At 44.9% G+C, this 14,627-nt stretch overlaps 1 protein-coding gene across 3 annotated transcripts in view; it reads right to left on the bottom strand.

Annotated features, from left to right (window-relative positions):
• The window catches only part of tec (tec protein tyrosine kinase), a 301,217-nt gene that overhangs the window by 258,558 nt on the left and 28,032 nt on the right, over window positions 1–14,627 (bottom strand). For all 3 annotated transcript variants that reach the window (XM_070870133.1, XM_070870134.1, XM_070870137.1), the window contains exon 2: window positions 7,794–7,990. In XM_070870133.1, the coding sequence (XP_070726234.1) occupies window positions 7,794–7,931 (138 nt within the window). In that variant the 5' untranslated portion in view covers window positions 7,932–7,990. The remainder of the gene's footprint in view (window positions 1–7,793; window positions 7,991–14,627) is intronic.

The following is a 14,627-nucleotide window of genomic DNA, read 5'->3' as shown; positions in this document are numbered from 1 at the left end:
AGTTTGACGAGTTGGGGTTCAAATTAAAAAAACAGAACCTCAACGATAATAATCTCTGGATTGTTACCCGAGCCATAGGCCAATTGGTATAGGGATAAGCAGATGAGAAAGTTAAATGTGTGGCTCAAAGAGTGGTGTGGGAGGCAAGGGTTTTGTTTCATAGGGCACTGGCACTAGTAATGGGGAAAGAGGGAGCTGTTCCATTGGCTTGATCCAGTGTCCCTGGCGAATCGAATAACTATGGCAGTAGACAGGGCTTTAAACTAATGAGGGAGGGGGGGGAGGGGTGATGGAGGATTCAGGCAAGAACAAATTTAAAAGCAGCAAGAGAAATGTCAAGGCTCTCAAGCAGGGCAGAGTTTGAGGTAAAAATAAGCAGAGTGGGTCAGGAAGGGACAGAGAGAGTAACAAAGGTAATGGGGCATTGCTGACTAAGGTGACATCAGGGAAAATAGAAAAAAGTCAAAGCACTATATCTGAAATGTGCGAAGAATTCACAGCAAACTAGATGAATTAATAGCGCAGATAGAAATTAATAGGTTTGATCTAATAGCCATTACGGAGATGTGGCCGCAAAGTGACCACGGTTGGAAACTAAATAATCCAGGATACTTAACTTTTAGAAGAGATAGGCAAAATGGAAAAGGAGGAGGGGTAGCCCTGATAATAAAGAATGGGATAAAGATATTAGAGCGAAAGGATCTTAGCTCGGAAAATCAAGAAGTCGAAGCAGTTTGGGTGGAGCTAAGGAACCGCAAGGGGCAGAAAACATTGGTGGGAGTTGTTTATAGGCCCCCAAACCGTAGTTGTAATTAGGGCACTGTATAAATCAGGAAATTAGAGGCGCATGTAACAAAGGTAGTACAATAATCATGGGGGACTTTAATCTACATATAGACTGGGCAAACCAAATTTGCAGTAATAACATAGCAGACGAATTTGTGGATTGTATACAAGATGCTTTTCTAGATCTGTTGAGGAATCAACTAGAGAACAGGTTACTTTAGATAAGATCATAATATAAGAAATAGGAAGCAGGAGTAGGCCACCCAGCCCCTCGAACCTGCTCCGCCATTCAATAAGATTATGGCTGATCTGATCATGGACTCAGCTCCACTTCCCTGCCCGCTCCACATAACCCTTTATTGCCTTATCGCTCAAAAATCTGACTATCTCTGCCTTAAATATATTCAATGACCCTTCCTCCACAGTTCTCTGGGGCAGTGAATTCCATAGATTTACAACCCTCAGAAGAAATTCCTCCTTATCTCAGTTTCAAATAGGCGACCCCTTATTCTGAGACAATGGGCCCAAGTTTCCGGTTCTGGCGAAAACGGCGCACCTCCGAGACTTACGTGACCTGCCTGGGCTCAAAGGTGCGCCGGAATCTTCTGCAGCTATTCTCCGGTCCTCCTGGACCATGGCCTCCCTGGGGAGGAGACTGCCTGCAGGGGGGCGGGGCTAGGGATTATGCCTTCTTCTCAGAGCCGGCAGCATTTCGCAGACATGCTGGAGCATGCACGCCTGCGCAATGGCTCGGGAGAGCGTGGGTACCGGGGGGGGAGCGTGGGTACTGGGAGGGGGAGGGGGGAGCGTGGCAACCGGGGTGTGGAGGGGGGGGGGGGCGTGGCAACCGGGGTGGGGAGGAGGGGGAGCGTGGCAACAGATGGAGTGGGGAGCATGGCAACAGGGATGGAGGGGGATGCATGGCAACAGGGATGGAGGGGGATGCATGGCAACAGGGATGGAGGAGCGTGGGGGGCACTCAATGATCGAAGGGCCAAAGGAGAGAGCAGGGGTGCCTCTCCCCCACACCCCCCACACACACCCTCTTTAATGTTGTTGTGAAGGTGTTTATGGAAAATCCTCTAACTTCCCTTACCCCACGCAATTTCTAACATACTCCAAACTAAACTAGTTGCTCCAAAAAACTAGGAGCAACTCCACCCGAAACTTGGGCCCTATGTCCCCTAGTTTTAGTTTCCCCCATGAGTGGAAATATACTCTGCATCTATCTTGTCCAGCCCTCTCATTGGGCCCAAGTTTCGAGCCGCGCCTAGAACGGCGCAGTCCTGACCTGGACGCCCGTTTTTCACGCCACAAAGTCCGCCTAAAAAAACCCTCCGTATTCTCCACCTCCCTGCAGGTCCTCTGGCCCTCGGCGCAGCGCAGCACGAGCTGTAGGGGGCGGAGCTAGGACACTGCGCCGAAAACAGTGCCGGGAGCTCTGCACATGCGCGCTACAGTGGGCACGCAAGTGCAGTAGCTCCAGGTGCCAGAAACTGTGTGGGAGGGGCCCGAAGCACGCAGCCCCTAGCCCTGGCCCAATGGCCTCACTGGGGCTGCGTGAATAAGGCTCCTCCCATGGCCAGCTCCTGCTTCCTCCTGACCCGACTCGACTCCCGCTCCCACCCTCGGACCGGACCCGACACCCGCTTCCCCCCCACGCCCCCGGACCGGACCCAACACCCGCTCCCCCCCCGCCTCCAGACTGGATCTGACCTGACCTCCCTCTCCCCCGACCTGACCTCCCTCTCCCTCCCTCCCTCCCCCCGACCCGAACCGAACTCCCTCCCACCACCCCCCCCGACCCCCCCGACCCGACCCGACCCAACGCCACCTACCTGTAAATCTGGTGCTGGCAACGGGCCCTGCCCGAAGTCTCAGGCCCGGCCCGTTCAGCCTCCCTCCCCCTTCTCCTTCCCCCCCCACTTCCCCCCCACCCCAATCTCCTTCCCCCCCATCCCCCCAATCTCCTTTCTCCCCCCCCCCCAATCTCCTTTCCCCCCCCCCCATCTCCTTTCTCCCCCATCCTTCCCCCTCTACCCCCCTCCCCTCGCTGTCAGAAACACAGACACTGACAGACAGAGAATGAGAGACAGACACAGACAGACAGAGATAGAGACACTGACAGAGACACACTGAGGGGGGCATCCCAGCACGCTGTTGGAGGGCTCCCGGTGCTGCAGTCGGTAAGTAGAAAATGTTTTATTTATTGATTTTAAAAAAATATTATTTCTTGTTAAATTTTTTTGATTGATTTATTGGTTGATTTATTGATGTATTTATCATTTATTATTGATGATGGCTCTTTATTTGTAAAACTGAAGTGTTTAATGTTTGTAAACTTCCCTTTAAACACCCCCCCCCCCACCATTCCCTACGCCTGATTTTCTAAAGTGTAGACAAGGTTTTTTCAAGCGTACAAAAATCTTCACTTACTCCATTCTAAGTTAGTTTGGAGTAAGTTTTCACTCACAAAACTTTGAAATCAGGCGTAAGTGGCCGGACACGCCCCCTTTTGAAAAAAAAATTCTGTTCCAAAGTGAAACTGTTCTACTTGACTAGAACTGGAGCAAACTAAATGTGGAGAATTCCGATTTCTAAGATACTCCGTTCTACACCAGTTGCTCCTAAAAATCAGGAGCAAATCATGTGGAAACTTGGGGCCATTATCTTATATGTTTCGATAAGATCACCTCTCATTTTTCTGAACTCCAATGAGTGTAGGCCCAACCTACTCAACTCCCTCATCTCCAGAATCAACTTAGTGAAAATTCTCTGAACAGCCTCCAATCCAAGTATATCCTTCATTAAATACGGAGACCAAAACTGTACGCAGTACTCTAGATGTGGCCTCACCAATATCCTGTACATTTGTAGCAGGACTTCTCTGCTTTTATACTCTATCCCCCTTGCAATAAAGGCCAACATTCTATTTGCCTTGCTGATTATGCAGTTACAGCAAGTACTCACTTTGTGTGTTTCATGCACAAGGACTCCCAGGTCCCCCTCCACTGCAGCATTTTGTAATCTCTCCATTTAAATTATAACTTGTTTTTCTATTTTTTCTGCCAAAGTGGATAACCTCACATTTTCCCACATTATACTCCATCTGCCAAATTTTTGTCCGCTCACTTAGTCTGTCTATCGCTTTGCAGATTTTTGTGTGTCCTCCTCACAATTTGCTTTCTCACCCATCTTTGTATCATCAGCAAATTTGGCTATATTACACTCGGTCCCTTCATCCAAGTCATTACTATAGATTGTAAATAGTTGAGGCTCCAGCACGATCCCTGTGACACCCCACTAGTTATTGTTTGCCAACCGGAAAATGACCCATTTATCCCGACTCTGTTCTCTGTTAGTTAGCCAATCCTCTATCCATGCTAATATAGTACCCCCAACCCCATGAGCTTTTATCTTGTGCAGTACCCTCTTAGGTGGCGCATTATCGAATGCCTTCTGGAAATCTAAATACACTGCATCCATTGGTTTCCCCCTTATCCACCCTGCTCGTTACATCCTCAAAGAACTCCAGTAAATTTGTCAAACATGATTTCCCTCTTATAAAACCATGCTGACTCTGCTTGATTGAATCATGCTTTTCCAAATGTCCCGCTACTGCTTGCTTAATAATGGACTCCAGCATTTTCCAACGACAGATGTTAGGCCAACGGTCTGTACTTTCCCGTTTTCTCTCTCACTCTTTCTTAAGAAAGCAGTAGCAGAAAATAGAATGTGGATGATCAAAAGGAAGGCACAAAGCAGGTGATTCCTGCCTCACAGCAAATATAACAATCCCAACAGCACAAGCTGTGCCATACTCGAAATTGGTTGTTAGTGAAACAATGGTTCCATTAGGCATTGGTCAAATTGGCAAGAATATGTGATAAGCAATGCAGAGAGGGGCCACGAGACTGATCCTGGTGTAAAGGTCTTAGTTATAAAGATAGCCTTGAAACGCTTGAGCACTTGAGCCTGAAAAGGAAACATTCCAGAAATATAGAAGGTAGTCAAGGGTATGAAAAAGGTAAATCTGGAATATTACTTTACATTAAATTAAATTAAATTGTGTGTGTAAGATAAGGGAACACAAGTTCAATCTAGTAAAATGTTAAATTTAAAACTGAAATCAGGAAGTTCTTCTTTGCAGCAAAAATGACCAACATGTAAAATAGACTCCCAGACAGAGTTGTGGAGGTGAAAACCCTCTAATTATTTAAGAAAGACTTAGATGCTACACAGAGGTTATGGGAATCATAGAACATAGAAATTTACAGCATGGAAGGAGGCCAATTCAGCCCATCATGTCTGCGCCAGCCGACAGAGCTATTCAGCCTAATCCCACTTTCCAGCTCTTGGTCCATAGCCTTGTAGGTTATGACATTTCAAGTGCATATCCAGGTAATCTTTTTAAAGGTGGTGGGGGTTTCTGCCTCTACCACCCTTTCATGCAGTGAGTTCCAGACCCCCAGCACCCTCTGGAGGAAAAGATTTTCCCTCAAATCCCCTCTAAACCACTTTAAATCTATGCCCCCTGGTTGTTGACCTCTCTGCTATGGTAAATAGGTCCTTCCTGTCCACCCTATCTAGGCCACTCATATATTAAAGGTCTCCCCTCAGTCTCCTCTGTTCCAAAGAAAACAACCCCAGCCCAGAAATGTGGGGTCTCACTGGATAAATGGACTAAGCTCAGCCAAATGGCCTTCTTCATCTGATGCTTCCAAAATTGTAATCACACATATGTAGAATAGAACATACATAGCAAATTATCCTTAAAAGGAACAAGTGCAAACAGGTTAGACTAAAGATTCATAATTTTACAAATTGATTCTTTTTCACTTCAATAAGAATGTTGGCATAAAGAAGAAGAAAGTGCAATGGCTTGTGTTAAAATCTTGCCCCATTGTACATAAGCCTCATTAAAATTGTTGTGTACTTGCACCAGCTACCAATCTAAGTTTAAAATACTTGGTAGGATGAAAATTTAATTCAGAACATGTAATGTAAATTGTGGGTATTGATTTTAGCAGTTCTGTGTCTTTTATTAGATTTTTAAAAAGTGCAAAGTACTGACAGCAAAACAAGATAGGAAATAGAAAGGTCAAGAATGAATAGCTTTGAATGGTAATCTATGAGGCTTGCAAAGACTGGTATCATTATCTACAAGGACCAGTCAAGTCCTATCACTGCTGGGCTAGAATATGTACATTTATGATGATTCAAATTTGTAGATGAGCCTTTCCCACTTGTTTGCTGTGTGTCTACACCAGTTATTAATTTAAATCTAAATTGATTACTTATTAGGTTGGAAACTCATGTCCGAATGTTCCAATGTATATAAAACAATTTGCTAACCATTCCCAGTCATTTATAAACCAGTTAGTTTACAACATCTGTGTAATGTAGATGACAGTACTTATAGAAAATTAGCAAGTTTAGAAATAACTGAACAGTTTAAATCAATGCCAACAAATTGCACAACACACATTGAATTCATAATACTTTACTGTACAAGTTATTTGAAACTACTATAGGCATGGTGATTAATGGACACAGTTTAATAGATATTCCTCTCAGGTAACAAAAAAGGGAGTTGTTATAAGTTTAGGGTTTTCACTTAGTACAGGTACAGTGATCCTGGTCACATCCATAAGTAGTCTGAGCATCTTACGTTTAGGGATGTGCCCATACTGTTCACTATCTAACTATATACTAGCATAACCAGTGATCTGAATTGGATCTGTGTCTTTCGCATTTGCCACCATATGCGTCACGAAACTTTTTGGAATTGGACCAAGAAAACATCAGGTTACAAAAGACCAGATATGAATACTAAGCTTTTTTTTCTATTTCATTGCAAATTAATATTATGATCAGACTCACTTAAAACAATCAGTACAACTTGTCTTTGTGTAGTAGTATAAAATTAGGAATATACCATACCGCCAAACATCAATGGGGCATCTTACTTAACTTAAAACAAAATAACTCCTCACTCATCATCATCATAGGCAGCCCCCCGGAATCGAGGAAGACTTGCTTCCATTTCTGAGGGGAGTTCTTTGGTGGCTGAACCGTCCAATACGAGAGCCATAGACTCTGTCACAGATGGGACAGATAGTCGCTGAGGGAAGGGGTGGGTGGGACTGGTTTGCCGCACGCTCTTTCCGCTGCCTGTGCTTGATTTCTGCATGCTCTCGGCGTTGAGACACGAGGTGCTCAGCGCCCTCTCGGATGCACTTCCTCCACTTAGGGCGGTCTTGGGCCAGGGACTCCCAGGTGTCAGTGGGGATGTTGCACTTTATCAGGGAGGCTTTGAGGGTGTCCTTGTAGCATTTCCGCTGCCCACCTTTGGCTCGCTTGCCGTGAAGGAGCTCCGAATAGAGCACTTGCTTTGGGAGTCTCGTGTCTGGCATGCGAACTATGTGGCCTGCCTAGCGGAGCTGATCGAGTGTGGTCAGTGCTTCAGTGCTCCTCACTACCTTATGCTAAATGTCTGAACCTGGAAAAAGTTCACCTTATAGTTTTGCGTTTTAAAATCTTGACCAACAACCTGTGTCTCTATCTTGCTTTATTTTCAAATCCTCCTGTGTTGATAACTCAAGAAAAGAGGAGGGCATATGCTAGACAACCCATGCCAAGCATCCAAAACCAGAGACTGCAATATAATGGGTGTGAAAACATGAAGGAAACAACTTCATAGCTTAATTCATTTGAAATTTAACCAGCTTTCATTTCAGTGGCTTTTTTTAAAAAAACTGATGCAAATACACTTTGCTTTAAACCACAACCCTTAAATGAAACTTTTTTATTCCAAATCTGTTATATGGAAAATGGTCCAGAGAGGCAATCCTCTGAAATTCCACTTTTTTAAAGTTATGAATTCCCAAGCAAAACATTCAACTAAGACATCACCAAAAATTTCCACCTTGAAAAATCTGTTGCTGTAATTCTGTAAATTTCCATAAATTCCATTAACTTTCCAAGTTATTAATAATCAACCTCACCTCAGGGCGACCTTCATAGTATGTTAATCTTGACTTTGTTAAAACAAACAACCTTTCTTTGTAGTTGAGTGGAGAAGTCCGTTTCTTCTGTTGGGATCTTTTAATTAAGGTCTCTTCAAGAATAGGATCTGCATTCATCTCTTCCCTAGATTCTTGTTACGTCCTGCCAGTGAGCAGAAGGCCCACTACACTACGAGCTGAAAGAATTTTTTTTAAAAAGGTAAACAATTTACTATAGGTTTTCATAATAAAAATCAAATTTATAATATAAGTATTCATTTGTTACTAATGATCTATGTTTGATTCAAAAAAATCCTTAGTAAAGTGGACTCTTGTTTATCTTTTAATAATCTACTTTTCAATGAGATCATTTCTTAATTTTTTTTTTAAAGATTTTCATAGCTAAAAATTAATCCCTTATTTTGTTTTAAATCAAGGTTTCAAAAATCCAGTATGTAACACTTTGGGCGCAAGTTTCCACATGATTTGCGCCTGATTTTTTAGGAGCAACTGGTGGAGAACGGACTATCTTAGAAATCGCAATTCTCCACATTTTTTTTTCTGCAGTTCTAGTCAGGTAGAACAGTTCTACTTTGGAACAGAATTTTTTCTTCAAAAGGGGGCGTGTCCGGCCACTGACGCCTGATTTCAAAGTTTCCACAGTGAAAACATACTCCAAACTAAAGTAGAATGGAGCAAGTGAAGATTTTTGTAGAACTGAAAAAACCTGTTCTACACATTAAAAAATCAGGCGCAGGTGATTAGGCGTCCAGAATGAGGTGGGGGGGGGGAGGAGGGGGGAAGGGAACTCATTAAATTTTACAATAAATCCTTATTTATACTTCTACAAATATTATACAAATAAATCCAACCTGAATAAACATTTATAAGCAAAGAAAAGATTAAATAAACCATCTTCTTACCTGTGTGAAAGTGCTTCAGGCACGGAGAATTCTGCAGTCAGCCTGAGGCGCCCGTTCTTCCCGCGGGGGGGGGGGGGGGGGGGGGAGGCGCCCGTTCTGCCCGCGAGGGGGGGGGGGGGAGGCGCCCGTTCTTTCCCGCGGGGGGGGGGGGGGGGAGAAGGCGCCCGTTGTTTCCGCGGGAGGGGGGGCGCCTGTTCTGCCCGCGGGGGGGGGGGGGGGGGGGGGGGAGGGGAGAGGAGGCGCCCGTTCTTTCCCGCGGGGGGGGGGGAGAGGAGGCGCCCGTTCTTCCCGCTTGGGGGGGGGGGGGGGGGGGGAGAGGAGACAGTGAGAAGGCTGCAAGTGCTGATGGCAATGTGCTTTTATTTAAAAAATGTTCAAAAATTAAACAGCTACAAAGAACTACAAAAATGGCCGAGTGCCAATGTTTTGTTCACACTGAGCATACGCAAACGCTCCAACGCGCACGCTCAGCGTTGCCGGCAGGAAAAAAACTAATTTAAATAGTACCCGCCCCCTCCCACTTACAAAATCGGTGCGAGTGTAGGCTCCGCGCCAAGCAGACAAGGAGCTGCAGAACGCTTCAGAATCGCGATTTTTTTTTAGGCGCTGTTTTTTATCGTGTGGAAACTTGGGCCCTTTATATTGTATTGCCTCCTAAATACAATAAAGTAATTTATTATTTAAATTGCATCTATATATTACAACTTTCTGAACACTAGTATGCGTTGTAAAATAAAATCAGAAAATGCTGGAAATACTCAGCAGGTCAGGCAGTATCTGTGGAGAAAGAAGCTGAGTTAACGTTCGATGACCTGACGAAAGCATCTCTATTTTTATTTCAGATTTCCAACAGCCGCAGTTTTTTGCTTTCGTACTAGCATGTGTTCCCTTCAGTCATTAATGTTGCACTGAATGAGGAATAATACAATGAACAATACAAGGAGTTGGGCTGGGGGAAATAAATATGCCAACATGTCCCACTATACTATGCAAAACAAACTTTTTATTGGCTGATGTGTTACAGTACAAGGAGAAAGATGCAGTGCATACCTTCCCAAATTCATGACTGAAGGAAAGGCTGTAAGTATGAAGGAAACCAAAGATGAACAACTGCTCACCCGCCACAAACTCTGTTTCCTAGGCAGGGATGGATTAAGGGATGGGGCAGATGGAGCAGTTGCCCTTGGCCCAAGCCTAGAGTGGGGCCCACACAGGGGCGGATTAAGGGTAAGGGTAAACAGTATTGACATAAGTGATGGAGCAAGAGCGGAGCGAAGCTGCAAGGGCTCAAGCGCATGTTATTCTCGACTTGATGTAAACAGACTCTAGATGCCCTTTACCTAGAGATGCATTCTACACACAAATCAGGGGCAAAAAAAAGGAAAGAGCACTGGCTACACGAGGAGCAAAAGAGACGAGAAAAAGCTAAACTAGATGACCTTTTCCAACTAAAAACTCAAAACTGAAGGTGAAGACCAAGACAACGCTGTGCAGTCAACTTCAACAACGAAACAACTAGTGGCACCGGACTTGGAACTCCACGTCCAAAAAGTTGAAGATGATGAAAACTAACTGTCGCATACGGAGTTGAAAGAGGCACAACTTACAAGTGACATTGGGCTGTGGGGAGACAATATCTCAGAAGACATGCAAAGCCATTGGATTGTAAACGGTAGTGAGGACTGCCGAAACTGTGATAAAGACTTCCAAAACTGCGGCGTGATTCATGCCAAGAAAGGATGTCGCCAATACTGCTGGAAGTCGAGCAGTATCGACGACATATTTCACACGTGTGCACTCACTGATTGGGGTACGTGTGGAGTGGAGTGAACATGGCTCTGTCATTCACCTTCAAACAGTAGAGTATACTGTTTTGCTTGTAAGGTCGCAGCACAAACAAGTAGCCACTTTACTCATGGGCTTAATGACTGGAAGCATGCAGATTTCATCTCACGAAAACAGCTACCAGCATAGAGAAGCAGGCACTGGTTGTGTGGATGGTCATATTGTCTTCCAGTATGAAAATGAATGGCAGTACTGGCGCAAGATGCTGGAGCGGGCTGTCTGTGTGATAACGTTTCTCCGTGAACGAGGTCTTTCATTGCAAAGCAGAGATGAAATCGTTGGGTCTCCAAGTAATGGTAATTATCTGGGTGTGTTGGAGGTTCTCGCAAACTACAATGCATTTCTTGCTTAACACATCAAGCACTTTGCCAATAAAGGCAAGGGGCATACTTCATACTTGTCTTCCACCACTTGTGAAAAACTGATTAGTCTGATGGGTGGCGAAGTACTTGAGACGATTATCCAGCAATTGAAATCAGCAAAGTTCTATTCAATATCTGTTGATTCAACACCAGATGTCACACACTCAGATCAGCTAACATTTGTCATCTGTTATGTTTTAATCGACTGGTCCTGAGGAAAGGTTCTTAAAGTTCTTGCCGATAATCGGTTATACTGGACAAGAAATAGCAGAAATAATACTGGCCTTTCTGGATGAGAACAGGATCGACACACAAAATTGTCGCGGGCAATCTTATGATAATGCTTCAAGTGAGTGGGAAATACAATGGTATCCAAACTATCAAAGAGCAATGCCCATATGCGACGTTTATACCATGCGCAGTGCACTTACTCAACCTTATGGGGAAAAACAGCGCTGAATGCAGCCCAGTGATCGTCAGATTTTTTGACATTGTACTTTTCTCTCTGCATCGACATATCACTGGCAGCTGCTTTATGAAAAACGAAAGCCTTTAGGGCTGTCTGTCGCCAAACAGCTTTCTGCTACTCAATGGTCAGCAAGGTATGAAGCTGTGTCAGACTTGCTCAAAGGTTACTCTTCCATATGCGAAGTGTTGGAATCCCTGGTAACTGACGTGGAACAGAAAGTTGAATGCCGAAATGAAGCTCAGTTGATCCTTATCAAACCGGGTGAACTGGATTTAGCTATTCTCATTGGTCATTTGGAACACAGTCTTGAAGCGCTTTCACCTGACCAATCTCTCGCTTCAAGAATCCGGCTTGAATCTGAACATCATGGTGTCCTTCCTCGAGTAGCTTGTCGATTTTGTCAAAGCCCAGCGGACAGAGTTTGTGGACTTTGAAGACCTGGGGATTAAACTGTGTGGCCACAACGAGTACAATTCAGCTCAGAGGCATATCCAGGTACACAACTGCCAATGGAGATGCTGTAAACACTGTGCTGTCACCCAAGGAGAAATTAAAAACTGAAGTGTTCCTTGTCATCATTGATCAACTAATCAGTACCTTGAAACACCGCCTTGAAGCATATAAGGAAATCAACTGTAAGTTTGGATTCCTGTCCAAGCTAGCCACTCTCGCGACTCATGAGATCAAGCAAGTCGCAGCAAATCTTGCCCATTCCTGTCCCAAAGATCTGGAACCTATGGTTGAAAATGAATTTATCCAGTTTTCCAGCTTGGTGGTATCCTCAACAGAACTTCAAACTTCAATTTGTGTCAAACAAGAGAGCAGTGCTAAGTATGTATCAATTCCTCCATACACACACCCTCACCTAAACCTTTTCTTACACTGAAATAGATCTTTGGATATATCCGTCGATGATGGTATCAAATTGCAGTGGTGAGCGGTCCTTCTTGAAACTAAAACACGTCAAGGATGAGGTCAGGAACCGAATGGGACAAGATCAACTTAATAGTCTTTCAATCATGAACATCGAGCGGAAGTACTGAGAGGACTTGACTTCGAAAATCATTGACGAGTTTGGCCGACAAAAATCTAGGGAAAGACAAATGTAATGATATAATGGTAGTTGCCTCTGTGGAGAAAATGGAATGCAAATGACAAATGATGGTCTTTGAAAAAATTGCGCTGTCTTGTTCTAAATTGTTGTCATTGTTGGTTTAGTTTCAAAATGTAAGGATTGTTTTTTATTAAAGCCTTGTTGTTTACAGTTTATATAGGGTTTCATCAAGGTATCGGTTTGATTGTTTGGAAACATAATAAAATCTTAAATGAGTGTCTTAAATCTTAAATAATCTCTCTTATCTGGAAGGAAAAGAGCATGGCAGGAGATCTCAGAGACGCTGTAAGCGTGACCATCTTCAAGAAAGGTGACAAGTACGACTGTGGTAACTGCAGAGGGATCTCCCTGCTGTCAACCACTGGGAAAGTCATCGCAAGAATCCTCCTCAATCACCTTCTTCCTGTGGCTGAAGAGCTCCTCCCAGAGTCACAATGCGGATTCCGGCCACTAAGGGGCATATTGGACATGATCTTCACCATGCGGCAGATACAAGAGAAATGCAGGGAACAGCACCAACCCTTGCACATGGTCTTCTTTGACCTCACAAAAGCCTTTGACACGGTCAACTGTGAGGGATTATGGAGTGCCCTCCTCAGATTCAGCTGCCTTCAAAAGTTTGTCACCATCCACCGCCTGCTCCACGATGCAAGCCGCGATCCTGACCAACGGATCCATCACAGACCCATTCCATGTTCGGATCGGGGTCAAGCAAAGCTGTGTCATTGCACTAACGCTCTTCTCCAAGCCATCGTCAACACCTTCACCCAGGTGTACGAGAGCATGGACCTTATGCTAAACATCCGTAAGACAAAGGTACCAACCTGTCCCCGCCACACAGCACTGCCCCCCCCGGTTATCAAAATCCACAATGAGGCCTTGGACAACGTGGACCATTTTCCATACCTCGGGAGCCTACTGTCAACAAGGGCAGACATCGATGACGAGGTCCAATACTGCCTTCAGTGTGCCAGTGCAGCCTTCGGTCACCTGAGGACGAGAGTGTTTGAAGACCAGGACCTCAAACCTGGCACCAAGCTCATGGTCTGCAGAGCAGTGGTGATACACATCCTCCTATATGGCTCAGAGACATGGACTATGTACAGCGGGCACCTCAAAACACTGGAGAAGTACCACCAACGCTGCCTCCACAAGCACTATTCCACTGAGAGCGAAGAACGGAGAGGTGCTCAAGAATAGAAAGTCAGGGAAAATCATTCCAAGAATCCTCCTCAATCATCTCCTCCCAGTGGCTGAAGAGTTCCTCCCAGAGTCGCAATGCAGATTCCAACTACTAAAGGGCACAACGGACATGATTTTCACCATGCGACAAATCCAAGAAAAATGTAGGCAGCAGCACCAACCTCTGTACATGGCTTTCTTTGACCTCACAAAGGCCTTCGATTCTGTCAACCGCAAGGAATTATGGAGTGTGCTTCTCAAATACGGGTGTCCTCAAAAATTCGTCACCATCCTTCGCCTGCTTCACGATGACATACAAGCCGTGATTCTTACCAACGGATCCACTATAGACCCAATACAAGTGCAGACCAGGGTCAAGCAAGGCTGTATCCTCGCACCAACGCTCTTCTCAATCTTCCTCGCTACAATGCTTTATCTCACCTTTAACTACTTCCCTGCTGGAGTGGAGTTAATCTACAGGACAAGCGAGAAATTGTTCATCCTCCGTCACCTCCAGTTCAGATCCAAGGTTATTCCACCCTCGGTCATTGAATTACAGTATACAGACGATGCTTGCGTTTGTGCACACTCGGAGGCCGAACTCCAAACCATCGTTGACACCGTCACTGAAACGTATGAGAGTCTGGGCCTTACATTAAACATCCGTAAGATAAAGGTTCTCTACCAACCTGCCCCCACCACACAGTACTGCTCCCTGATCATTAAGATCCATGACGAGACCTTGGACAATGTGGACTACTTTCCATACCTCGGGAGCCTACTATCAGCAAGGACAGGCATCGATGACGAAGTCCAACACCATCTTCAGTGTGCCAGTGCAGCCTTCAGTCGCCTGAGGAAAAGTGTGTTCAAAGAGCAGGATCCCGAATCCGGCACCAAGCTCATGGTCTACAGAATAGTAGTGATACCCGCCCTCCT

This window comes from Pristiophorus japonicus, chromosome 2 (assembly GCF_044704955.1).
Source record: "Pristiophorus japonicus isolate sPriJap1 chromosome 2, sPriJap1.hap1, whole genome shotgun sequence".
NCBI lineage: Eukaryota > Metazoa > Chordata > Chondrichthyes > Pristiophoridae > Pristiophorus > Pristiophorus japonicus.
This window is presented reverse-complemented; position numbering and strand designations above follow the sequence as displayed.